Below are 27830 nucleotides of genomic sequence, written 5' to 3'. Positions count from 1 at the left end.
CTGCGTCCCTAGCAACTGTAGTGTAGATGTCAACGCAGTTTTAAAAATAATTAATAATAAAGAGTCGAGACATTCAAACAAATTGTTTTTTTATTTTTTATTAGGTAATATAATTTCATGTTATTTGTCATTTTTAATTTACATCATAATTTAATACTAGTCGCGACGTCAGCAATAGCGTCGGCCACTCGGTCCGCCACGTCGGGCCTCGCGGTGACTCCCATAAGGCCGACGCGCACTGCCGCACCCGCCGTCGGGCCCAGCCCGGGCGTTATCATGATGTTATGCCTGTAAAATATTGGGGTCCTCAAAATCTGAAGAATCTGTGGATTCGATGCACATAAAGTCTCTGTCTGTGTCAGATTAATCCGCCCTTTTTTAGGGTTCCGTCCGCGGATAATCTCAGTTACCGTTAGCACTAGAAAGCTGAAATTTGGTAGCAATATGTATATCAATCACGCCGACAAAGTGGTAAAATAAAAAGTGGAAAAAATGTTTTGTTAGGGTCCCCCCCCCCCTACATGTAAAGTGATGATGATTTTTTTTTCATTCCAACCCTAACGTGTGATATATTTTTGGATAGGTATTTAAAAATGAATAAGGGTTTACTAAAATCGTTTTTTGATAATATAATTATTTTCGGAAATAATCGCTCCTAGAGGAAAAAAAGTGTGTCCCCCCCTCTAACTTTTGAACCATATATTTAATAAAAAATATGAAAAAAAAATCACAAAAGTAGAACTTTATAAATACTTTCTAGGAAAATTGTTTTGAACTTGATAGGTTCAGTAGTTTTTGAGAAAAATACGGAAAACTACGGAACCCTACACTGAGCGTGGCCCGACACGCTCTTGGCCGGCTTAGGCTTTTTTTAATTATAAATGGGACAGTTCAAACAATCTGTCAGTGTCAGTTTGAACTGTCAATTTGCATACAAATTTTTTTTAAGATTATGAATTTTTAAGACTGTCTGTGGGGAGCCTTACTCTTGGCCACAGACTAGTCAAAGGCAAAGACGTGGCCTACGATGGAGTGAGCTCGCCCAGAAGATGCCTGTTCACCCCTGATTTGAAGGTTTCCGGGTTGTACGAGCTCGGTAAATACAGCCGCCGGCAAGGAATTCTACTCCTTGGCAGTGCGCATAAAAAAGAAGATTCGGATACTTTCGTCGTTTCCGATATTGTATTTTTATCGAAATTAGTTCCGGAACTGGCATTTCTTAGCAGTGAACTTGCAAATGGCACAAGAATTCATAGTCGGGTAGTATATGGGCTCATTCATTTAGGTTTTATGTCTCTGTTGACAGAAACATGTTAGGCCTACTTGCACCAACCACTTAACTCAGGGTTAGCGGGCTGTCATCTGTCAAATTCCATATAAAATGGTGGGTTAGATTGACAGATTCCTATGAAGAATTTGATTAAACATACACTGCACACTCGAAAATGAGACATACTGTACATGTAAGGTAAACCGGGGCAAATCGCGACTGGGGGGCAAATGTAACTGGTCCATTTTTTACATTATTGCACTACAATGTTGAGACTGAACACGCCTACCATATATAATCGGTGGACACTCTATTTAATAATGCAAACATTGTAAAACACGAAAAAATGGACTGTACCTTATTTCAAATGTGACCTTGAATAATTGTGCAATGACAGGCCATTCGGGTCTAAAGGCCAAACTCAAAGATACTCAAACGACTTACTTGCTCCTAAACTGCTCCACGAACACATTACAATCCATCCCCAACTTAATCGTAGTGACAGCAGTCATGCGGTCCTCAGGTTTTCGCACGAGGAATCGGAATCCACATGTTCGCAGGCGTGCGTGGAAGTGAGCCGCAACGGCGGCGTGGCGCGCCCATACTCGCGGGAGAGATTCTTGGGCTAGGAGGAACAGGCAGGCGCGGAGGGCCCAAAGTAGGGGGGAGCTTAGTGTGTGGTGGTAGCTGAAAACAAAAGACGGGGAGTTAATATGCGTGTGTGTCTCCACCTTAGAACAGGCAAGTTCAAAGGGCCCAGAGCAGAGGATAGCTTAGTCTGTGGTGGTAGCTAAAAACAAAAGACGGGAAAGATAATCTAATAAATCTTTTTATGTTCGCGTGTGCGGTGACACGAATGTGTGTACCTACATCTTTTTATTTTTGTTCTATCACTACCTGTGAGTTCCTGTAATTGGCTCTTTGTTTCTTATATTTGTTGTATTATCTGTGTAAACAGCTGTTGGTACTCCTTAAATAAATAATAAATAATATGTTGTTTGTTTTTTATAGCGCACCTATACTCGTGTGAGAGATTCTGAGCTAGGCACAGAGAACCTCCTATAGTGCCAATATTGTAAATTTTGTGCGTGCTACAAATCACCAGTGCTTGGGGCGCGAGGAGCGGGAGGGGAATGTGTTTAGCGCGCTGCGATTGGTCGTTTCAAGGACGGCAGGCAGTCGCGCCAGATGAAAAGGGACAGAAGTATGACTGTCCCTCTACTGTCGCGTAAGTGGCCAGTGTAAGTTGACCTATGCCGGCTCTGAATAAATTATAAATATGACTTATTTGTGGAATGTAATACCGTCCGTTTTTAAATTTGAACTTCTTGTTACCTTTCCACACCATTTCACACTACAGGTGGACATCTTTAAGGCATCAAAATACCCTTTTTCAATTTTTTTATTGCGAAAAACACGAGCTGCTTTCGGGTCGGTTACTTGGTCGTTACTGATCGGGCACGGCGAGCGCCCGCGCTTATATCATGGCAAATACAAGTAAGGCTGGTGACCGCGAGTCGTCTTGTAATGGATGTCTATAGGGGTTGGTCTGTGGAGCTAGGTAAAGACAGGCACGGACGGCCCAAAGTAGGGGGGAGCTTAGTGTGTGGCTGAAAACAAAAGTCTCTTGGTTACACAAGGCATTGGTACATAGTGAACCCTAGCGTGAGCGATTGTTTCTTGCGAGAGGTACGTATGTGCGGAGAGAAAGGGTATGAGGTAAAGAAAAAGGGGCAATGTGTTTGACTGCGAATAAGCCACTTGGTCCGACAGCATAGTGGATCTAAGATGTTGAAAAAAAAGCGCTACGGGTCGACTGGTCGGACAAAGAGAATGAGGTTGAATACCTTGAATTAATATTGGCGCGACAGAGCCAGACTACCTTTCGCGGCGTTTCGTTTTCGTTTCGCGTCGCAGAAATGTCATTCGACTACGGGGCGAATAGACTGTCGGACCAACACGCCTGTAGGACAAGCAGCAGCCTCAAGAGAAAATATGTAAGTACACTTACAAGAAATTATTGTCATAACATCTCCACTGCCGCGCTAAAAGCTTTATATCGAAGTAGAACGGGGGATTGGTGCTCCTGCTGAATATTTTTGTCCTGAAATAAAAAAACAACTTTATCAATTTACCGAACATTATCCCGTGACCGTATCACGAACACGTGTCAGTACCGTTAATGTGGACGTCTTTTGTTACGCGAACAATTTGTTATAAGCTGCAGTATGCCATAATCCATTCCGAACACTGGAAGAAACTGCCGGACACAGAACAACTGGTTCAATGCCACGTAGTCCATCGCCATGTCACAAGTGTGGACCCAAGCGCGGATCCAGCTTCGTGCCCAGGGGGGGGGTCACGTGGTCTATTTGTATGGCCAACCTAGGCTCCAGGGAGGGGACCTCCCCCTGGATCCGCGCATGTGTGGACCCAGCTTTATTAACCAGCACCTTACTTGGCTGTAATATATAATATTTCAATTTCACAAGGCGCCTTTCCAGATCTTATGAAATGTAGCAAAGTCATACCGCTTTTTAAATCGGGTGATTCGAGTGATATAACCAATTTCCGTCCCATATCAATACTTCCTGTACTCAGTAAAGTTTTTGAGAAGCTAATGTTAAATGATCTACTGGGACACTTTAACAGACATAGATTACTTACAAGCAAACAGTTCGGTTTCACAAGGGGCCGCTCCACGACCGATGCTGCTTTGGGAATTTTCTTGTGATGCAATTGGCATATTTTGTGATCTATCAAAAGCATTTGATTGTGTGGATCATGGAACGCTCATTTTGAAATTAGAACATTATGGTTTGTCTATAAATGCCCTAAACTTAATGTCTTCTTACCTTAGCAATAGAACACAAACAGTTGTTGTTAACAAAACTCGCTCTAGCGGGACTGTAGTCCAATTAGGAGTGCCACAAGGCTCTATTTTAGGTCCATTCCTGTTTTTGGTTTATATAAATGATTTGCCACGTATAGTAGAAAACTTTTGTGAAATAGTACCTACTTTTTGCTGATGATACATCACTGCTTTTTAATGTTGACTGAAAATCTACGGATTACAATGTAATTAATAGCACGTTAGCTGATGTACTGCAGTGGTTTACTGTCAACAATTTACTTCTTAATTCTAAGAAAACAAAATGTATTAGATTTTCTCTGCCGAAGGTTAAACCAATAGATACAAAAATACTTTTGAATGATGAATGCTTAGAGATGGTAGATACAACACTGTTCCTTGGTTTAACATTGGACAAAAATCTACAATGGAGTCCTCATATAAGAAAACTAGCAAACAAATTAAGTTCAGCCGCATACGCCGTTAGGAGAATCAGGCAACTGACTAATGTTGAGACAGCTCGCCTAGTATATCATAGTTATTTCCACAGTGTAATGTCATATGGTATTCTGGTTTGGGGCAAAGCAGCTGACATACAGACTATTTTTGTATTACAAAAGAGAGCCATTCGTTCTATTTACAACTTAGGAACACGTGAATCAGTAAGAGAACTTTTCAAAGAAATTAATATCTTAACTGTAGCTTCCCAATACATCTATGATAGTATCATTTATGTTGTTAAGAATTTAGACTGTTTCACTAAGAATTCTGATGTCCATAATTATAACACTAGAAACAAAAATAAGCTTGCCATAAAGAAGTTTCGTGTCCGCAAAGTACAGAAATCATTTGTTGGGCAATGCATTCATTTTTATAATAAGTTACCTGACACTGCTTTGAGATTACCCCTCCTAGCTCTTAAGAACTACTTAAAAAAATCGTTGATGTTAAAGGCTTATTACAGAGTCGAGGACTATTTGACAGACAAACATGCATGGCCCGAACCAGAAACTATAATAAACGAATAGCTATTTAAATAATTGTATTATGTGTAGAGGACACAGTTCAGATAAGAAAGCACATCAAATATTTTATGTTATGTAATGTACATATTTAATGACATTGAGATTTATATTATCTTTTTCTTCTGTGACAATTTGATATGTTTTCTCTTAAGGAGAACGACGTATTATTAAGCCATAATATAATTTATTGAAATTAATTTTCATAGAGTACCTACCTAGTCTGTTAACATTTTTTTTGATGAATACTTTTGCATGTTAAATTGTATCTTGTTATTTAATGCATGTTAATTATAGATGTACCTAATGTTTTGAAAAGAAGTGGCCCGCCGAGTTTCTTGCCGGTCCCATAGTGGATACCCCCCTCCCAACTGAGGGGGGACTGAAATCTTCTCGAGGCTGAGGCGTAGGGTTAGAGCCGGCGTAGTTTTATTTGACGTTCATATGCGCATTGTAATATGCCTACTTGAAAAATAAATATTTCATTTTCATTTTTTTTTTCATTTTCATAATCATAACTCATGCAGTGCAGACGTAGTGCGAAATATTTTTCCCCTCACTAGCTCGGAAACACGTGTTTTGTCCTTTAATACCAGCAGGCAAAAACGCATTTTATCCACTAGTGGGTAAAGTAGTTTGACCTTGAATAAAATCAAATTAGCTGCTTTAAAATTGATAAAAGTAGGTGAATCTAATAATAAAGATGATTTACCACCTGTGGAACTACTGGAAGCAGTGATAAACGCATTTTTTGCGTTGTAGTTTCCTCGCTATAGTGAGAGGAAAAGTTTTGTGTTACACTCGGGTGCAAATGTATTTTACTTCTCGTGTGTTAAAAAAACTCGCAAGTTCAGGATTCTATTCTCGAACCACTCGCTTCGCTCGTGGTTCAACTATAGAATCCTTTCACTTGCTCGTTTTTCAATTCCACACTCGGCGTTAAAATACAAATTTGCCCCCTTTTATAACAAATAACTATTTCCCTCGTATTTTTACGGAAATGCACGAACGTGTGATGCTATTCAGTCAGTCTCAGTAAAAGAAGTACTAACGCTGACCGAACTAGGACGACAAATACGAACGTTTCCGAGATAATACGAAGGAAAAACATTTCGCACTACATCTGTACTAAGGGATTTGGACCTAGCAATTTGAGACAGAGAAGGAGGCCCCCTATAGGCCTTCTAAATTCCCTCTAGATCCTCTAGGCCCGGCCCTCTAGCACCTCTAAAGGCCCTCTAGGCCCGGCCCTCTAGCACCTCTAAAGGCCCTCTAGACCCTCTAGCCCCTCTAGGCCCTCTAGGCCCTCTAAAGGCCATCTAGGCCCTGTAAAATCTTCGCTGGTCTCAGGTCTTCGTAGTGATGGTGAAATAATAAGCGGCCTGTAGTTTTAATCTAGTTTAATCCGAATTGTGGAAGACAAAGAAAGTGGCACAGTGAATGTCGTTGGAGGCGGAATAACCGTAAGTTTTTAAAAAGCTCTAAAAGCTGTCAAATTTGAACTTATCACATTGCCATTTGTAAATTTAGATTTAACTAGAGATTTGAAATATTATTATAATTATACAATTCAATGAATATTTTATTTAAAAAATAGTCAAGTAGTATGTGAATGAATTAAAACATTACCAATAACATGAAATTAAAAATTGAATAAATTAATACTGAAGATTTATAAAATGCATAATGTCGACTCGAACAATACTGAATATTTTAATGAAAGAATATACAAATTGAAATGTCAACAGTTACATGATAATGAATTAGAATGAAAATGAACTATTATTATTAAATGTATAAAATTGAAAATTGATTTTTAATAACAAAAATAAATATCTTAACCTAACGAAGACAGGTAACAGCCCTCTAAAGGCCTTCTAGGCCCTCTAAATCTGGGCCTCCGTAACTTACTCTGCACGTGAGCTGAACGCTACAGGTGATACTCCAGCAGGGCCGCTAAGGGCCTTTTGACACGATGCATAAGTTCCGTCGATTCCCCACTCATCCATGAGCAAAGGTTCCGCCCCTAGAGATGCTACTGTGTCCACAAGTAATAGCGTGCCGTATCTGTAAAAGAGGATGGATTTAATACCTACAAGCAAAGACGCCTAAGAAAAAAACGTACCGCAGAACAGAACCAAGAGAACTGGACGGTCGCCTAGATGGCGCTACACATTTGGTTGACTCTCGACTAGGTGGCGCTAATATTAATATTTGACAATTACAAAACATATCATGTTAAGAATATGGACCAAATTGTAAAAACAGAGATTCAAAAGTTGAGACATTAAGATTTTGTCGAGAGATGGCAGTCTATGCACTACGAGACAAGTACTTAAGTGGACCCCTGTGACCAAAATTGTCAATGATGACGGCAACTACCGATTTCATTATACAGATTCGGATCGAAAGTAGTGCGACACCGCTCCTACTCTTCGTTTTTCAGCTAGAATTTTTTCAGCATATTTGAGTGTGTATTTACTTATGGCAAAGGTGTCCGAGCCCCTTCAAAGCCTGAAGAGTACCGGTAGAAGAGTCACCATGAGTGATGAACAGGCCAGCAGGTCGGTGCCGCTCCAACGCCGACTCCAACTCTTCGAAGGAGAAGGTGGTAAACGGTTCTGAGGTTGTGATTGACTCCACTCTGATACCTGAAGCAGAAGGAAACGAGTGGTTAGGAGGAATCAAGAAGAAGAACTAACGAGTTTATATAGTTCATTATAGAAAAATTAAGTTTGTCTTCGCTACCTTCACCTAACGTGGCCATTGTTGAGCAATGCCCTACCTTAAAACCCCGTTACCCTACCTTAAGAATCACCATCGCCTTTAATAACGTAGCACTATATTATTGCACACTACCTGTAATAACAGCTGCCCTCTGCTGTCCCAAGATACCCCGACCAGGCACAAAGAGTAACTCCCCAGGAGCCATCTAGTTGAATATGACCGTCTCCGTACCAGACTACCAGTGGCGTAGCGTCGATACAACTCGATTCCCAACGGATTCCCTAAAAATCTGCAATATCTGTAGAACCCAAAACACTGCAGATCTCAAAAACCCCCCCGGCTTTACCAATTAAAATCTTCACGCCTCGCCACCTCAACCCGCTGACGTCTAGTTCGCTTCCATCCATCCGACCGTGTGGTCTAGCTTTATATACCGTCGGCAGAAGAAGCAGGTGATCCATAAACCATGTTGTATTTTAATAATTAATTGTTAAGCTTGTATAGTATTAAGATTTCTAGTTTGTGGCAATAAACTTTTTTTATCTTTTTATCTTTATCTTTAAATGTTTATCCGTGAACGTATGAAACAATGTTTTTATACCGTCGCCGAAAGACGAAGGAAAAGTACAGGTATCTCCGAATTTTATAGCTTCGTCGAGCCACACGTTGGGCGCCAATGTTACGGGTTCATGACACTACTCACCGTATTTCCTAGCCATGTCATCCTATATTCCCCGACTGGGTACAAGGAGTAACTCCCCTGGAGCCATCAAGGTTGATATGACCGTCTCCATACTAGCATGGTCGGACCCACTCACGGCTAGCACCAACTTGCTTCCATCCACGCGAGCGTATGGCAGCTTTATAATACCGTGGGCAAAAGAACCTTAAGGTGTTCCATAGACCATGTTTCTGGGTAATCACTATAATATTTCCTAGCCGTGTCCTTAGCCCTATCATCCCAGATCCCCCGACTGGGTACAAGCAGTAACTCTCCCGAAGCCATCAAGTTTGAGATGACCGTCTCCATACCAGCGTGTCCGGATGCATCCATGCTAGCATCAGCTTACTTCCATCCGTGAACTAATGAAACAGTGTTTTTGTACCGTCGCCGAAAGACGAAGGAAAAATACAGGTATCTCCGAATTCTATAGCTTCGTCGGGCCACACGTAGGGCGCCAATGTTACGGGTTCATGATACTACTCACCGTATCTCCTAGCCATGTCCTTAGCCCGCTCATCCTATATTCCCCGACTGGGTACAAGGAGTAACTCCCCTGAAGCCATCAAGTTTGATATGACCGTTTCCATACCAGCATGTCCGGACCCGCTCACCGGTAACACCAACAGCTGCTTCAATCCATGAAAGCATGTGATAGTCCACTAGCTTTTTATAGGTATACCGTAAGCGACGAGGATGTAATCTCCAAATTCACGCGAGTTGGCAGGAAAGTTCTATAAGCAAGGTCTTGGTACTCACCATATCTCCTAGCCATGTCCTTAGCCCTCTCATCCCAGATCCCCCGACTGGGTACAAGCAGTAACTCCCCAGGAGCCATCAGGTTTGATATGACCGTCTCCATGCCAGCATGTCCGGATCCGCTCACAGCTAATACCAACTTGCTTCGAGTTTGGAAGGCGTACTGAATGCCGGTGCGGATGTCTTCTATTACCTTGAAAACGAAGGCAAGTTGCAGTTAAGTATGTCTGTTGAGGGTTCTGCAGGCGTAGCACACTAGTTCGATAAACTGTATCGCATCGGTGCGTCCCTATTGCACTTACAAATAGTGCGAAAAGACCGACCGACGTTATATCGTTCAGGCGACAATGCTTGCCTGTCGAGGGTATTTGTATTAACTACGAAATATGATAACTATGAGCAATTCTGTAGGAGTTTAGGATGACAGAATATATAGGGCAAGAGATGAGTCGTGGAGTAACTAAGTAAGTAAAGTTATTAATTAAAAACACAAAGTTTTACACACAGGCAATGTCCGGTGGTCTCCAAACTAGGCTAGGCCTGTATTTTGCAGCCCACCATATGATACAATTACAGAGTTAATTAAAAGTAATTAAGACTAATTAAGTTTTTTTATATAATTTTAGGTTTTAACATGTACCTAAATTCAATTTATTGTACAATGTTGTAATTTCCATACATTCCACGGTTCTTCTTCTTCTGCGCAGATTCCTGCACCCAAACACTGGAGTGAAGCTGATTACTGAAGAAATAATATCCTCAAGTTAGTTATTAATTTGGATCAAATTGTAACAATTTTTCTACCGAATTTTTCATTCTTACAGAATTAACAGATGGGCGTTCGAAGACCATATCAAGGTCACAGTCTGATGACGCCTGTTTAGTGTTTGATTACAGGAAAGTATTAGCTACTGAGAGAAAGAGATAAATACGTAACCTCACCAGCCCGCAATATAACTAAAATCGCATGCGATCTATCGCGCCGTATAAATGGGCCCTTACACTCGGCCATCCTGACAAAAATGTGTCCTCGTAACATATACTGAACCAGCTTAAAACATAATACATATCATCACGCCTGTATTCCCATAAAGGGGTAAGCAGAGCACATGGAACTACTCGATTTTCAGTGCCACTCTTGGCAATAACGGGGGTCAACTTAAAAACACTAACCAACAATAACGTACCTTATAATATTCTTCACACGCGGGCGTCATAACCGGCGCATCAAACGCCGCAGCCACGGCCGGGTATATGTCGTTAGGACCTGGCCCGCACAACAATGGCTTCGAAAACTGTCGGTCTCTTATTGTTGGAGCGGGTACCCGGAGTCTGTAGGAAGCCATTTCTGCAAAATATATACTTATTATCACTTTTTAAATAGTAAAAAACACTTTTTACATTACTATTTCGGAAAAAGGGCCTTTACTTATTTGCAAGACGCGAGCCAAGTCTCACTTTTCCTCCCTGCTACGAGTGATCAATGTGGAAGTCAACATCAATGACGAGTGTAAAAACCTATTTCAATTAAGTAACTACGATATGCATACTCAACTTAGAACCCAGAGGCGAGGCGGCGGCGTAATAGCATTTATTCAGAATAGCCTGTGTTTCACGAGACATACTATACCTACGTTATACTCCGAGTGCATTGTAGGAGAAATCGAGACACCTTATCAGACAAAAATGGCCCTCTGTGCAGTCTACAGGCCGCCTAATTTACCTAAATCCGAATATATTCAAGAAATCACGCGTATTGTCGGACTTTATCCAAGTAAGGAACCTTATTTACTTATAGGTGACATGAACATTAATATATGTGACCGTACTCCGATTCGTAACCAATACCTAGACTCTATGAGTGAAACAGGGCTTGATTGCGGCATAACGCAATACACACGTGTTAAAAAAAAGGTGACCTATTAACGAAAGGCATATAATTAACCGGGCAACTAAAATATTAAACGGGAAGTTTTTTTTTTTTTTTTTTTTTATTATAAATGGGCTTACTCTTGACCACAGACTAGCCAAAGGCAAAGACGTGGCCTACGATGGAGTGAGCTCGCCCAGAAGATGCCTGTTCACTCTTGATTTGAAGGTTGCCGGGTTATATGAGTTAAGTCGGGCATACAATAATATAATTTGGTTGTGTTTTAATATTGTGGCGACAAAAAAAATATATGAGCCTCAAATATTAAGCATCATTATTATTGAAAAAACGGCAGCAAATTTCAAGCGACAAAAATATTTCCGAGGAACATTAAACAATACTTTGGCGACTAAAATAATAATTGGCACCTAGTATTGTAAAGCGTAAGATTTTTAATATTTGTAGTCATATAGATGTTGGCACCTAAATAATTATACTTAGCTCATCGTTTAAAGTAGTATTTAAATTGCGAAGGCAACTAAAAAAATTAATGGGAAATATGTTTTTTTAAAAACACATATAAAATCGTTTTTTTTTTATGAAAACGGGTTGATGATGAAATGAAATACAGTCCCAGAGGCACCGTTAGGTACGACGACGAGCGAAGCGAGGAGGAGTGTTAGGTATCTTGCATCCCCAACACACAAGACTCATTATCAAAACAGAAATAGGAAGAAGATGGACAACTTTTTACTGCCTAAATATTATGCAAACAAAAATGGTAATACTCTTAATTTAGAAGATTATTTTGCTCATTAACATTATGCCAGCATTAGATTCGATATTATAAAATCTGCGGAACGATTTATGAAAAGGCATATTCTGAGTAAGGTTTTCCTGCCAAAAAAATGAATCTTTCAGAGTGATGTTAAGACTGCGTAAGACCGGCCTTAGATTCGATAGAGTAAACGTCATGAAAAGTTAAATTCATTGTATAGAGTCGAAGTTGCAAACACTCCCAAACACCTACAGTACCGGTCAAAAGTTTGAGTTCACCCTTTGATTTCGGTACAAATGAGTACTTTTGTACGATAATTATCTTCGGTTTGGTAGTCGAAATATGTTTTCAACTTATATTTATTGTTTTGTGGAGATTTGTTTTACTAGTTAGACACAATTCACGTACCTTTCTTTCACTAAAATCTAATAAACATGACGGCAAAATGCTAGTTATATTTATGGCCTTGCCTTTGCCACTAATTGAGACACATCTTTACACGAAACACAGTTTTAGCCAGATAATATAGGCCAAATAATTATTTAGCCTATAAGATTTGAGGGAAACAGATGTTAAAAAATATACTTAAATTGTTTACGAAACAAATTTTGACGTCTGAACTACAAAAAACTATCTCTCTAAAGCAGTCAATTGTACTGAAAACAAGGAGTGAACTTAAATTTTTGACCGGTACTGTAATTTCTTACCCATAAGTATAATATTTTGTCGACCATTATATTTTATAAGAATTCTTTTTTTTTATTAAAATGACAGCTCAGGTGATGAGTGCCGATGTATAAATTTTAAATGTACTTTTTATGTTAATTTGCTATATAAATATTTTAAAAGAACTGTATATTTTATATTAATAGATAGCCGTTTTCCGATTAAACTGTATCTCTTAAATTGTTTCCAATATAATAATTCAGTTGCCAAATAAATAGTTGGTACTCGCGTCTGAATAAACCGTAGCCGTAATGACATTAAAATGCCACCTCATATTGAAATAATTTGAGGCCCCATTTAAGTCGCCAAACTAGATACACAATACAGATTCTTACACACAATATAGATTCTTATAAATTGACATAAATGTAATTTGTACTGTAATCATGTTGTGAAATAAATATATCTAATCTAATCTAATCTATTATTTTTGATACCCATTTCTATGGTTATTTAGTCGCCCGGTTAAATACGTGCCTTAACGAAATCGTGCATAGACCATATTTTCCTGCGCGCGGCCACCCACCGGGAAGTACATACAGCTGTGATAAACAATGCGATCGCCGACCACTATATAACCGGTTGTATCTTAGTGCATGATACCAAAGTAAAAGTGCCTGCGTATAAATACATAAATAAGTTAGATGATAATTTATTGGAGTGTGAGTTACGTAAAATAGACTGGAACCCTGCCTTAAATTTTGTTTGTCCACGCGATATACATAACAAGTTAAATACATAACAAACAATTTTTGCGAAGTTTATAATAAATGCATGAAAAAATGTAAAGTTAGTACAGGAAAGCGGCATGAATGTAAGTGGATTAATAATCGGGTTATTAACATGTGTAAAAAAAATCTGAACTTTTTAAAATTTGTAAACAAGATGAGGAAAATAAAGTAAATAGAGTATTATATAATAAATATAGAAACTTAACAAATAAATACATACAAAAAACTAGAAATGATTATGTCAGAAAAGATATTATTAATAATTTTAGTTATCAAAAAAGAGTGTGGGAAATAATAAACAATGTTTGCGGCAGGGTCTGCAAGTCTGTTGATGAAGTAGTTACTAAGTACTTTAAGTACGATCCAAAACAATATGTAATACTTTTGCCTACGGTTTTGAAAATAATGTAAAAAGTATAAGTTCGCAATGTAACATCAAATTATTACCCGAGGCACTCACCAACAACCCACTGTATCTATGAGGCTAAAAAAAGCAACTAACGATGTAATATTAAAAATTATAAAACATATGAACAAAACAAAAAGTCCAGGTATCGATAACATACGGGTCAGAGATTTGTTATGTATCAGTGCGGAGATAACACCTGTCATCACGCATTTCATTAATGCATGCATTGCCACGTCCTTAATTATACCCTAATCAACTAAAGATAGGTATTATTAGGCCTATTCATAAGAAAGGATCCTACAATGATGTAAATAACTATAGACCCATTACTATCTTACCATGTATTGATAAGATAGTTGAGAGGTATATCGGCGATGAAATAACGAGTTCTCTTTCTAAAAATCACGTAATTAACGATAAACAATATGGGTTTCAAAAAGGCCGGAATACTTCCCAACTGTTGTCAACTTTTGTCAATGAGGTCAACCAGCAACTGAATGACAGAAATCAGGCCCCGTAGCCGAATGGCATTTCTCCGACGCCAAACGAAAGCGATACGCCGCTGGCTCTGTCGCGCCAATACGCAAGCGCGATAGAGATAGATATCTACTAGCGCTTCGTTTCGTGAGCGTTTCGTGAGCGATTGTGCCATTCGGCTAGCCACCCAGGTGCTGGTTGTCTTCATTGATTTTAGCAAAGCATTCGATTTATTAAATTATCCGACGCTTTTTTACAAACTAGAACAGGTGGGTATACAGGGCCCTTTGCTGGAGTGGTTCCGCGACTACCACAGGGACCGGAAGGCAGTCGTACGCATAAACGGGCAAGATAGTGACGCTATACTTACGCAAAAAGGTACTGCGCAAGGCTCAGTTTTAGGGCCGACCGAATATTTAGCGTATGTCAACGACATGTGTAGCCTCTTCACGAAGGGCTCTGTTCTGTATATCAATTTGCCGATGATACATGTTTAGTCGCCACTTAGTCGCATACGGCAAAAACATAGGTGAGGCTCAGGAGATGATGCAATATAACTTTGATATCCTATGTAAGTGGGCACACGATGTGGGCCTAGTTATAAATGCAAACAAAACAAAACTTCTGCACATACACTCTCCATATAATAAAAAAAGGTGACAACCCTATAATAATAGCTCATGCGCACCCCTGCTGGCACGGCGAGCGCGCGCGCGCCTGCGCGTGCGAGCCGCTCCAGCTGGTGGAACAACATAAATACCTACCTGGGCCTTATCATTAATAACAACCTAAACTGGAAGCCTCACATTGAACATGTGTGCGATAAGCTACGATCACTGCGTTGTAAATTGAACATACTTAAGTATAAACTTCCATTTAACATACTAAGATTACTATATCTGTCCCTGGCAGACTCGGTAATAAGTTATGGACGTACATATAAGACATACATAGATAACATTTACAAACTACAGCTTAGCATACTTAAAACTATTCTTCCAAAATACCTACATAAATTTGAAAACGAAAGTGATATCTTTAAACACTGTAAAGTAATGTCTGTCTTTGATAAAATAAACATGTCTATAGTACTTGACGAATTTGACAAAATAAAATTACTGTTAAGAAAAATTAGACATAAAAAATTACGTAACACTGTAGTTCAACCTAGATATATTCTACCAAGGTTCGTAAACGTGTATGGCAAAAGGACATGGCAATATATGCTACCTAATATTCTGAATAATCTTCCTGAAGATATATATTTAAATAGCCTAGGGAATAAACATAGTTGTAAAAACGCGTTTAAGAAATTTCATATTAAATAACAGGCGTGTGAGGACAGGTATTACCTGCCTAATCCTAGAATAAGCCCTTGGGACATTGTACCAATTACTTACCGTAACCTATAATATGTAGGTACCTACTAATTGTCTGTGCAGTTGAGCGGAGTGATGCATTTGCACCACGCATAAACTTCTTACAAGTTTCTGTGGCGCATCTTAGTTCTTAAGATTTTTGTAATTTTCTCTATGATATAAAAAAAAAAAAAAAAAAAAAAAAAACACTTTTCTGTTATAACACAATATTATTCACTTTTTTCGATGATGTGAAAATTTATAAAAAAATTTTTGCTACGGCGAGAAAATGAGATGAGATTACGAATTTAAATCCAAAGCAAAACGATTAGTACATTCAACTTTTTTACGAAATGATACCTAAGTTCTAGATGAATTCGTAAATGAGAGCACTTATTGTCGATCACTTAAGTAATGGAACCTATTAAAATGATATTATGTAAGCAGTGGTAATCAGGTTTTGACGCTGTGTTAAAAAAATCTGGTAAGTAGCAATTGCTGGCTGATTACAGCCAAGGGCGGAACCACGTGGTCAATGCCCAGGCCCCAGTAGGGGGTCACGTGGTCTATTTGTATGGCCAACCTAGGCTCCGGCATGACCTCATTATTGGAGCAGGTAGGTATGCGTGGTGGAAATTTATCAAAATAAACACAGATGGTGATTCTGATGATACACGTTATTTAATTCATTAAATAACGACAAGATCCAACAATATTAACAACGGATGCACACAGATTAAACTTATTAAATATCGGAACTATCGGAAAGATGCTTACAGGACGGTGTCATGAGAGTAAGAGAGCGAACCAGCGATCTGTCAACAAAGTGTCAAATCAAAAGCTATCCGGAATATGTAATTGACCGCTGTGATCCTACATATTAACACTCATGACGGCTATGAAAGACCAAACAAAGACTAATCACCAAAAAGAGTGGGATGCCCTGGTAGGTCTGAAGCATTCAAAGCTCTTTATGCGGAGTGTAGACTCTGGATGGAGCAAAAAGCTAGGAAAGCTAGGCAAAAGACAACTCCAAATTATAACGGGGGTGTTCACAGGCCATTACGGGGTCAAAGGAATTTTGGCCAAGATGGGACACGCACACGCTGACAACACTGATTGTCGCATGTGTGGCGAAGAGGAAGAGACCGTCAGACATCTTTCTAATGTGTGAATGTCACGCCCTCGCCAGACAAAGAATGAGGAACTTTGGAGCAGGCTACCTAGCACCAAAGGACTTCAGAGAGCTACCCATGAGCCTCATCATCCGATACGTAGAGATGGTCGAGAAGCTCCTGAATAGCTGAAGGATTTTAGGATCGAAGGGGGTAATTGCACAAAAGATCCCGATGGGTCGAAGTGTATCCGAAAGGGCCCCCGCAGATTTAAGATAAGATAAGATAAGAGATCAAAAATGGTATTGCTGCGAGCTTGATATTAAATCTGGTCGAATTTAGAATGTCGTTTTTAAAATGAAATAGAGCGTGTAAAAAAATGCGTGTCATTTATAAGATCAATTCTTAGGTAAAAATATGGTCACGGAATAAATAAATAAATATTCGGGACACCTTACACAGATCAACTTAGCCCCAAACTAAGCAAAGCTTTTACTATGGGTGCTAAGCGACGATATACATACTTAAATAGATAAATACATATTTATATACATAGAAAACATCCATGACTCAGGAACAAATATCTGTGCTCATCGCACAAATAAATGCCCTTACCGGGATTCGAACCCAGGACCGCGGCTTAGCAGGCAGGGCCACTACCGACTGAGCCAGACCGGTCGACATCGTCGAATTCATGAAATATACTAAGTAGTAAAGTACCTACCTAATTAATTATTTCTAGAATAAAGGAAGTCCGAAAAATCTTCTACGCCAATATATTTCCAGACTAGGTATACTTATTAATACAGAAATTCCTTACTTGGGATGCCGCCGCTGTAGTCCCAACACTCACAAATTTTCAAGCAGGTTTAAAACCTTCACTACGATAACTTCCAGTATTATTCCATATTTAAATCTTAAAACAAAAATGTAGTCTAATAAAAAGTCAGACTTACTAATCGAAAGTTAGTGGACAAACTGTTACTTTGTGCAAATTAGAGATTGAAGCTAATTTCACCTTACTTACTAATTAAGGGCCTTTCACACAATCTATTCCAATGACCGATCGAGTACCTAATTATAATAAATAGATTTTGGATATTTAGCGTTTGAACACCGGATCTAATTAATACGAAATCATCGGAATCTACGGATAGATTGAACCGGAATTTGATTACAACCCACATTTGTATTAAAATTTTCTTAGTTCACTTGTAACTTGTTTGATCACCAGTTTCTATGACGTATGGATGGTGTAAAAGGGCTTTAGAAGCATTTGCGAAATTACTTAATTAATTCAATTCAATTCAATTCAAATCTTTATTGCGATCATGTTCATTTTATACAGGTGTTAGGTAGTAATATAGTTGGTACATGATACCCTGATAGGGCACACCTGATAGGGGGATTACCGCCGTTATCAAACAGGGACACAGTTTAAGTAAATGAAGTTGCTACATTTGTTATCAAATTATTCTATAAAACTCATTACAAACAGTAGCTGCTGTTTATTGAGCCTTTGTCTCATAGAACGAAACAATGATTCACGGGGAAGGTGACGTGATGGTGCCTGCACATTTGAACTTTGGTAGGTTCGTTCTGGATCGACTGCGGAGGGCTACGCCAGATCACATTTGCTTGGTAAGTACTCAAAATTCACAATGTTATATGTGTACAAAGGCCGGACCAAATTCCTTAAAGCGTACCGTATGCTCTCAAACAAGTTAAACACGTTGACAATTTATGCACGCGTACTTGATGCTTGGAAACGGTGGCGAAAATCGCTTTTTATTCACTCTCATGCAGTCGAATAGGCGCTTGTAGGAGGGAAAATTCTTCTGGAAACAAGCTGAATAAATTATTTCAATCAACAGAAATTACATTTGTTTATTGCCATTGCCGACTATTATTGTTGTTTGATATTTGCCGCATCAGCATTAATCGTGGAGAATCTAAGTGCATGGGCAAGCACGCTAGCTTGATAAAGTAAAGTGCGATAGGGTCGCACCAGCGTAATGGGCTGTGCTGTTATAAGTAAACTTTCAAATATTTCAGCGAAACTGCACAACTGGCGAGCAGTTGACATTCAGCGAGTTTACACAGTATGCAGTCAGGTTGGGAGCGGCGCTGGCACAGCTTGGAGTGGGGAGGGGGGACACAGTGGCTGTGGGGGGCGAGCCTCGCGTCACCTTCATGCCTACTGGACTAGCAGTGGTACTGGCTGGCGCGGCGTATACGCCTATACCGCTTAGTTGCGGCTCAGGTATTCAACTCGCCTTTTTAACTTCTTAATCATTCATCGCTCCAAAATAACATTTAATAATTTGACCGCCAAAGAGCCCAAAGACATGTGACGTTCACCACTACTGCCCAATATCCACCGTTTGAGCATTCCGAGCAGGTTTATGATGATGCACACAATGGGCAATAGTTGCATTCAACGGGTTATCGATCGTATAAATTTTCTTCGTCTAGCAACGGATACTTTATTAATGAGCTTTCCTATAGATAATAATAATGATTAATTAGGATTAGACGTGACTTTTTGTGCGAGGTGATATTTCATTATCATTTACTGTTTCCAGCAACCCTGACACACAAGCTAAACCTAACAAAGCCAAAATACTTCATCTGTACCCGTCAGTTCTGGGAGGCCCACAGCACAACACTAAAGAGTTTGGAATTCATCAACACCTTCATTTGTTTCGATGACGTTGAAGACATAGGGTTATCTGTACAAGAGTTGGTCTCAAACCAGAGCCACGTGGATGTAGACACGTTTGAGCCCGCTGTGGTTAATGGAGATGATATGGCTGTGGTCTTATATTCATCTGGGACTACTGGGATGTCTAAAGGAGTGCTGATAACGCATCTTAGCTGTATTGCGAGATGTGATGCACAAGGGTAAGCATTCTTAGCCACTGTTGCCAGTAATAGTTGTAGATACTGTGGACGGAGCTATCCAATATCCACGTCTGTTTTGAAAACAGAGTCTGTATCACGCTGTAACTTCGATAATTCCGACTTTTGTATTGTATCGTTAAGTGGAAGACATCCGGAAAATTGCGGGTCACAACTGGATAGACTATGTAGCAGTGGCGACTGGTGAAAATTTCTGCTAGGCAACACTGAGCAAAAAGAAACCTACCTTAACATTAGGTACTTTAATAGTTATCAATTTTAGGCAAGCCGGTGAGAATCGGCTTGTATGGACCAGCCGCTGCTGCTATGTAGCTCAGGAAGCAGTACTAGGAGAGCGGCCTATGCTCAGTGTGGACGATAAATGACTTATATGATGACGATTATTGTATCCGAGGAGAGCTTATATTAAATCTTCAAACCTCACTTACACGACAATTCAAGTCAATTAGGAACATTTAAATCAATTTCAAATTTAAAAAAATGATTTTGAGTTCTCTCTAAGATTCCGGAAGACACCACTTATATGGCATTTGTGGCAGTAAAGTTGACACTGAATAATACATATACCTAATAAGTATATGTTCTATTTTACAACTTACCTACTGATTCTACCACAGATTTCGGGAGATAGGTCATGCCGGGCGATTTGTATAGAATACGCCTGTCGCAAGGTCTGCGCAACCCACACAAAGCACCAGTAATTGTAAAGATAATGCACGCACACACCTAATCCACACACACTTGTAGCTGGACGCTCCTATTGCGCAATACACGCGCATCATTTCAATGGTTGTGTACATGCGAACGATAAGCGAGCGCGATCGCGCACGCACACAACGATAAATAGCGGGAACGCCTCGCCTCGTTTCCGAGAAAAATGTCTCACTGAGTGAATCGTTTTGTACACCGTTCATTGCGGCGCAAAACACTACACTGTTTACAATATGTTCCTTGTGTAGCCGCAATGTATAATTAACGTTTTAAAGCACAAGCAAACGTAAGGTTACATGGTACAACTCGGAGTATTACGTTGAATTCGTGTTTTATGTGAAATAAAAGGAAATAAATAGTATTTACCTATGAAATGTTATCCTATCGGCTTGGAAATTATTCAGGTCACTGCGATGTTTGCAAGTTATTATTGCACACTTCGGCATTTTGGATAAAACTCGTTTTTCGTCGGTGAACAGCGCGCGTGTACACTCGATGACAGCGGACGGCGAACTGGCGGCGGTGTAGGCCCAATGGGCCTACATCTGCGACCAGGCCGCGCGCGGCTTGTCCTCTCTATAGAATTTTTTCCTCTGAGGATTCTACATAGGTGAATTTATCCTTGCAGGTGGTATGGCTTCGATTCCTTCCAAACAGCCTATTTCGCTGGCGACGACCAATGTGGTTCTTACGGAATCTTCCCGGTGTACATGTTTTGGTGTGCTGGCAAAACAATGGTCTATTCAGAAGATGACGTAGATCTGAAAATAATACAAGATTATAAGGTGAGTAAACCATCATAACTTATACCTGTGTAGATAGGTACTTTAGTTTCATTTTCAGAATCAGAATCAAAATCTTTTTCAGAAGAATCAGAATATTTTAAGCACTGGTCGCACCGCGAGCTAGTAAGCTATCGGCTATAAATAGGAACAAAAGATAAGCACTCCCGTGCAAATAAAAGAGACATGTCGATATTGATAGCTCACCGCTGGGCGAGTAACTATAAACATCGCCGTGTCTCTTTTATTTATACGGGAGTGATTATCTTTTGTTCGTGTTTATAGCCGATAGCTCATAGTTTACTAGCTCGCGGTGGGACCAGTGCCTTATAGTTAGGGCCGGTTGCATCAAACCGTCTGTCACCGTTAAAGCGTTCGTTAAATTTTATTGTATGCGAAATTCCATAGACGTCTGCTGCGTCACGGTGACGTGTCTGTCAAACGTCAACAGTACACTTACGTTATATCTTGCAATAACCGTTTGATCTTTTCATACCTGATACTGAAAAGTCCGCAACATAACTTCACTTGCCACTTGTTTTATTATTGTACCTGTACAATGGCTACTTTCAAGGCACAAAGGGCTATGGCAGCCTTCTCTGGGGTAATTATAAAGTCTAATTTTATTCCAACGGCGTTTTATTCCAGGTAGATGTTATGCCAACCGTTCCAGGATTTGCAGAAGAACTTCTCAGCTCTAAAGTGGAATACGACCTGAGTTCTCTGAAGATAGTTTACACTGGCACCGCGCCTCTTCATCTTACAACTGCCAAAGCATTCAAGGAAAGGCAAGTATTATAAAACCTTGCCGGATGCTATATTTCCGAGCTCATATAACCCGGCAACCTTTAAATCAAGGTTGAACAGAGCATCCTAGATATGTCTTAAACATTTTTCTCAGGCAATATTTTGGAAAATCCTTTGCAGATATCCAAATATCGAGCTGCTGAACATATATGGCACGACAGAGGCGTACTTGATAACAGCACAAGGGCCTTCACCCATTGGAACTACGACTATTGGTGTTGCCACTCCGGGTGTTACGATTAAGGTAGGACAACTTTTAATATTTTTCCCGTATGTATTCGTTTAGGTATAGGTAAAGTTTTAAGGCTGTCCGTCCACTGGAGCGGAGCGGTGAGCAAGATAAAAATGCACCAATAGAATATCGACGATCTTTTTGTAAATGCATTTTATTTTAAACTGACATGTAAAATTCAATGTACATTTTCAATGAGAAAATAAATTAATCTAATCTATCATAAAATCTCCGCTCCTGATATTCTATTGGTGGATTTTTATTTCGCTCACCTCTCCGCTGCCTCGCTCCGCTCCAGTGGACGGGCAGCCAAAAACGGAGATCAAAACGATACTTTGCTCATTGCGCGCAAACTTTTCGTCTATAGTTAGTCATGTTTTAGTAACTTATACTATTTCTAATATTGTCTTCGGTTACCGCGATAGTTACTCATGAAATAAAACTATGGAAACGCATTAAATCGCGTATAATGAATTTAAAATACATCCCGACGTTTCGAACTCTTTACAGCGTTCGTGGTCAACGGGTGACTGAGGAAAAATTAAAATGTGCAAAAGCTACCCACTTACAAGAAATATTAACGAACCATGACCACAAATAATATAGATTTCTAAGGCAGGTTCACACACTATTAATAAAGCTAGTTATACAATATTCAAAAAATTTTACTATTACTCTGTTAAAAAATAATTAACCAATTAATCTACACAAAATTGACAAAGAAACAAACTGCAAATGTCCAACACCATACAACACAAATGCCTCACAGCCTTCGTCGTGCTTGTTCCATTATCAGATGTACTACTGGATCCCAAGCCGGTGGTAAAGTAAAGCCATCCTCTCTATTAAAGTTTGGATATTTCTTGATCTCAATGGCCTCTCGCAACATTCTGGGTATATATCGCTTCTCCTTAGCGAGAACCAGAGGCTTGTCAAACTTTATAGCATGATTGACTTTATCCATGACATGTTCAGAGACTGCAGACCTTTGCCGACGGTGCTTGACATCCGCTATGTGTTCCTTCACCCGTGTGGAAATGCTTCGTTTCGTCTGTCCCACATATGACAGGCCGCACTCACAGTCTAGCCTGTACACTCCCGCGCTTTGTAGAGGAGTTTGACATTTCACAGGCCTCAGGAATTGGGACATCTTCTTCATAGGCTTGAAATAAGTTTTAATAGAAGCCCGTTTCAAGATGTGGCTGATCCTATCTGTGACCCCTCTAACAAAAGGGAGAATTGCAGGCCGGCGCTCGACTGTAGGGATCTTCAAACGGGCCTTCTGCTTGACACGCGGTATCTTGATCTCGTTCGCCAACAGCGCCTGCCTGGCATGTCGAAGCTCCGCGGTCAAATGTTGGTCGTCACATATCCTTTGGGCTCTCTGAAACAAAGATTTGCCTACAGTAGCTAGTTGACTGGGATGGTGGTGGGATTTGCCATTTAAGTACCTATCAGTATGAGTAGGTTTTCTATACACAGTGCGACCTAAGCTATTATCAGGATTCCTCAAAATGAGAACATCCAAGAAGGGAAGGGAACAGTCTTTTCTCCAATTCCATAGTAAATTGTATTTTACTATGGATAGAATTTAAATGGTCTAAGAAAGTTGAAACATTACTTTTAGGAAGTATAGTAAAAGTGTCATCTACGTATCTTTTAAATATCTTCGGCTGGACGGCAGCCAATGAGAGCGCTCTCTCCTCAAAGTCCTCCATGAAGATGTCGGCGACTACTGGAGACACCGGAGACCCCATTGCCACGCCGTCCACTTGAAGGTAGAATTCACCATTCCATAGCAAGTAGCCCGATGTGAGGCAATGTTCCAACAACTTGGCGTAGTTCTCAGACATGTTCTGCTCTCTCAACCTCTTCTTGACAATTTCAATGCAGTCTTTCACCGGTAGATTCGTAAATAGCGACTGAACATCAAAACTGACCATGATTTCATCATCAGTTAATGTGAGATCTCTAATTTCACTGATGAAATGGTAAGAATCCTTTGTATGAGAGCTGGTGCCACCTCGCAATGGTGAAAGGACTCCCGCTAGGTGCTGAGCCAATTTATACGTAGGAGCATCGATCTGACTCACTATTGGACGTAGCGGAGCATTCGGCTCCTATTAAAACTTATTTCAAGCCTATGAAGAAGATGTCCCAATTCCTGAGGCCTGTGAAATGTCAAACTCCTCTACAAAGCGCGGGAGTGTACAGGCTAGACTGTGAGTGCGGCCTGTCATATGTGGGACAGACGAAACGAAGCATTTCCACACGGGTGAAGGAACACATAGCGGATGTCAAGCACCGTCGGCAAAGGTCTGCAGTCTCTGAACATGTCATGGATAAAGTCAATCATGCTATAAAGTTTGACAAGCCTCTGGTTCTCGCTAAGGAGAAGCGATATATACCCAGAATGTTGCGAGAGGCCATTGAGATCAAGAAATATCCAAACTTTAATAGACAGGATGGCTTTACTTTACCACCGGCTTGGGATCCAGTAGTACATCTGATAATGGAACAAGCACGACGAAGGCTGTGAGGCATTTGTGTTGTATGGTGTTGGACATTTGCAGTTTGTTTCTTTGTCAATTTTGTGTAGATTAATTGGTTAATTATTTTTTAACAGAGTAATAGTAAATTTTTTTGAATATTGTATAACTAGTTTTATTAATAGTGTGTGAACCTGCCTTAGAAATCTATATTATTTGTGTTCATGGTTCGTTAATATTTCTTGTAAGTGGGTAGCTTTTGCACATTTTAATTTTTCCTCAGTCACCCGTTGACCACGAACGCTGTAAAGAGTTCGAAACGTCGGGATGTATTTTAAATTCATTATACGCGATTTAATCCGTTTCCATAGTTTTATTTTATACTATTTCTATTTTTTTATTTAGAAACAAACAGTCTTATAAGTATGAATATAGGGTAACAATTTTTCAGTAATATACCTATAGTTTCCTGAATGTAAAGTTGCAAACAAATATTAGCAAATAATAGACTAATTACTACAAAAATAACATGTACAAGAAGAAAAAAAATAGATATTTTAAACATCTTAATAACAATTTCAAGTTATTAAATTACCTACTTAAGATATTTTATTTTAATGAAGAATAAACTAATTTCTTAAACAATCTTACTGAATTGCTAAATATATCTACATTTTTCAATTTAATTCAAAGGACTTAAACGTGTCTCTCCATAAGTTCAAATTTATTCATCAGGTCGTCGACACAGAAACTCGAGCCACACTAGGACCGAACCAGCGTGGTGAGATCTGCGTGAAAAGCCCGTTCCTCATGAAGGGCTACCTGGGGGCTACCTCGCGTTACCTGGACGAGCAGGGATTCTACCTGACTGGCGATCTGGGCTACTATGACGAGGAAAAGATGTTCTATCTGGACGGGAGATTGCATGACATTATAGTTCACCATTTGGGATACAAGGTGTGGTTAATTTTAAGATACCTATATAGAATAACAAGCTTTTGCTCGATACAAACTTCCACCCCCCATTTTGGGGAAGTGGGGCGTTAGAAAGAGACAAAAAGTAGCCTATGTCACTCTCCATCCCTTCAATTATCTCCACTTAAAAAAATCACGTCAATTCGTCGCCCCGTTTTGCCGTGAAAGACGGACAAACTAAACTTTACAGACACACTTTCCCATTTATAATGATAGTATGGATTTAGAACGAAACATTATTATAATAGTAAGCATCATAAGCAATAAGCATGTAAGTATATCTTAGAATCACTACCACGCACATTTTTCATATGATACTAATATTATTAATGAGTTATAGAAAAATCGTTCTCCCTAGGGAGTTCTGTTACTGTATTGAACTCCGTCTTTCTGCACATTTTTTATAATGCAAGTGTGATGAAAAACATGGTGTGTAACTCGGGAAGTATGAATATTACTAACTCGAGTCTTTTAACTTACTCTCGTTAGTAATATTCAACTTCCTCCTTCCTCCCCTTGTTGCACAATGTACTATTAAATATGTTTGTCTTTTATCGTACGCTCAGCCAAAATGAACTTGCTCACAAATGTTTTCAGAATAATTTTGCACGGATTTAGGAACTGTTTTCAATGATGATGATTTTATCCTGGGTGGCCGTGCCGTATCGTCACGAAACGCTCAGCGGCAAAATGAAGGTTTGCCCACAACGCTTTATGTTTTCAGATTATTATAATTTTGCACGGATTTAGGAACTAGTTTTCAATGATGATGATGAAGATTAGATCCTGTTGTTCCTTATCAGGGGCATAGGGTTCTTAGGAAGGATTTCGACTGTTCCCGGTCCGACGCGGCCTCCTCCAAGCGCGCCCAGCCGTTTTCAATGTTGTGTATAATTTTGAGATGTTAAACCACTTTATCTCTGCCAGATATCTCCGTTAGAGTTAGAAGAAGTCCTGTTGAGTCACCCAGCGGTCCGCGAGGCGGGGGTGGTGGGGAGACCAGGAGAGGGGGAGAGCTCCCCACCGCCGCTGTGGTGTTGCAGCCTGATGCTAGAATCTCGGCGACCGAGCTGCAAAACTACGTGGACTCAAAGGTAATTACTTAGCAGAGGCGGGGGGATAAGTAGCAATACGGATGTCTCCAAAACGAAACGAACTGTCAACAAAACGAAAAATGCGTTCCATATCTTATCACATTCACTACCAGACAAAAAAGGACGCACTACGTCAGGAACCGGTCGCAATCATTTATAACCCCCGCTTGTATTTTATTTCATAAGGCACAGTCGACTACAAAGAGATGTATTCACTTTTTCACCTTATGGCATTGTAATAAGGTGAAAAAGTGTATACAGAATTTAGAACTCGCAGCAAAAATTCTCTTGCTCTTTTCTCATCCATTTAAAAAGAACATATCCATTTTATACCCGTATTTTTGTTTGCAGGTTACTTGGTACATGCAGCTCAGCGGTGGTGTGAGATTCGTCTCTGAATTGCCGAGGAACGCCCAGCAAAAGATCCTACGAACAAAACTGAAGGAGATGCTGGTTTCAATTGGTTAACCTTTTACTATCAATGACGTCTATACGCGCAAGCGATGACGTTTATACACGTCAAGATATGCGAATAAATTATGTAATAATATACATTTGATTTTTTTTTCATCCCATACAATCATTAAGTATTTGTTTTGGATTTGTCTAGTTCAGTATTTTTAATAAGTAGGTACATTATTTGAGAATCGATGTTATATTCATAAATATAATAAAGATTATAAAGCTGGTGTCAGCAAATTAAATAATAGTATTTTGTGCAACAGGTAAAGGAGGTCAAAAAAGATGAGTGGTGTAACAATTTGAGGCGAAGCCGAAAATTGTTATAATAGACGCCGCGAGTATTTTTTGACTCAGTTAAACACCGTTACATACAATAAATAAATAAATATTGGGGACACCTTACACAGATCAACTTAGCTAACTTAACTAAGCAAAACTTGTACTATGGGTGCAAAGCGACGATATACATACTTATTTAAATAGATAAATGCATACTTATATACATAGAAAACATCCATGACTCAGGAACAAACATCTGTGCT

At 39.6% G+C, this 27830-nt stretch overlaps 2 protein-coding genes across 7 annotated transcripts; one reads left to right on the top strand and one right to left on the bottom strand.

Moving 5' to 3' along the window:
* Positions 1-15886, bottom strand: LOC125237840 (serine--pyruvate aminotransferase, mitochondrial-like). 4 transcript variants are annotated; one of them, XM_048145053.1, is made up of 8 exons: positions 15742-15886; positions 10538-10698; positions 9351-9543; positions 7626-7794; positions 7055-7210; positions 3282-3374; positions 1715-1957; positions 1-288 (listed from the first exon to the last, which is right to left on the bottom strand). In XM_048145053.1, the coding sequence occupies exons 1-8, from the start codon at positions 15812-15814 to the stop codon at positions 144-146; spliced, it is 1233 nt and encodes a 410-aa protein (XP_048001010.1). In that variant the 5' UTR covers positions 15815-15886; the 3' UTR covers positions 1-143. The 4 variants fall into 4 exon arrangements, with proteins under 4 accessions (XP_048001010.1, XP_048001011.1, XP_048001014.1 ...); XM_048145054.1 differs by having other exon boundaries at positions 15769-15862; XM_048145057.1 differs by lacking the exon at positions 15742-15886 and adding an exon at positions 13903-14572.
* On the top strand, positions 13341-27376 carry LOC125237838 (luciferin 4-monooxygenase-like). Of its 3 annotated transcripts, none has more exons than XM_048145051.1 (10): positions 13341-13386; positions 18313-18455; positions 18870-19077; positions 19400-19718; positions 21076-21232; positions 21878-22017; positions 22157-22280; positions 25493-25714; positions 26660-26826; positions 27178-27376. In XM_048145051.1, exons 2-10 carry the CDS (start codon positions 18354-18356, stop codon positions 27209-27211), a joined length of 1473 nt encoding a protein of 490 aa, XP_048001008.1. In that variant the 5' UTR covers positions 13341-13386; positions 18313-18353; the 3' UTR covers positions 27212-27376. The 3 variants fall into 3 exon arrangements, with proteins under 3 accessions (XP_048001008.1, XP_048001007.1, XP_048001009.1); XM_048145050.1 differs by lacking the exon at positions 13341-13386 and adding an exon at positions 13398-13538 and having other exon boundaries at positions 18345-18455; XM_048145052.1 differs by lacking the exon at positions 13341-13386 and adding an exon at positions 13410-13538.
* Positions 27377-27830: the final 454 nt, after the last annotated feature.

The sequence above is a fragment of the Leguminivora glycinivorella genome, chromosome 22 (genome assembly GCF_023078275.1).
Source record: "Leguminivora glycinivorella isolate SPB_JAAS2020 chromosome 22, LegGlyc_1.1, whole genome shotgun sequence".
NCBI lineage: Eukaryota > Metazoa > Arthropoda > Insecta > Lepidoptera > Tortricidae > Leguminivora > Leguminivora glycinivorella.
Note: the sequence above shows the minus strand (reverse complement) of the source record. Positions and strands in the feature narration are given on the sequence as shown.

Coding starts and splice junctions, on each gene's coding strand:
- LOC125237840 (XM_048145053.1), bottom strand. CDS start 15,814: ATGCGTGGTGCAAATGCATCACTCCGCTCAACTGCACAGACAATTAGT. Junction 10,699..15,741: donor CCTACATATTATAGGTTACG/GTAAGTAATTGG, acceptor TATATTTTGCAG/AAATGGCTTCCTACAGACTC. Junction 1,958..3,281: donor TGTTATGACAATAATTTCTT/GTAAGTGTACTT, acceptor TTTTGTTTTCAG/CTACCACCACACACTAAGCT.
- LOC125237838 (XM_048145050.1), top strand. Junction 19,719..21,075: donor GCGAGATGTGATGCACAAGG/GTAAGCATTCTT, acceptor TTATCCTTGCAG/GTGGTATGGCTTCGATTCCT. Junction 26,827..27,177: donor AAAACTACGTGGACTCAAAG/GTAATTACTTAG, acceptor TTTTGTTTGCAG/GTTACTTGGTACATGCAGCT.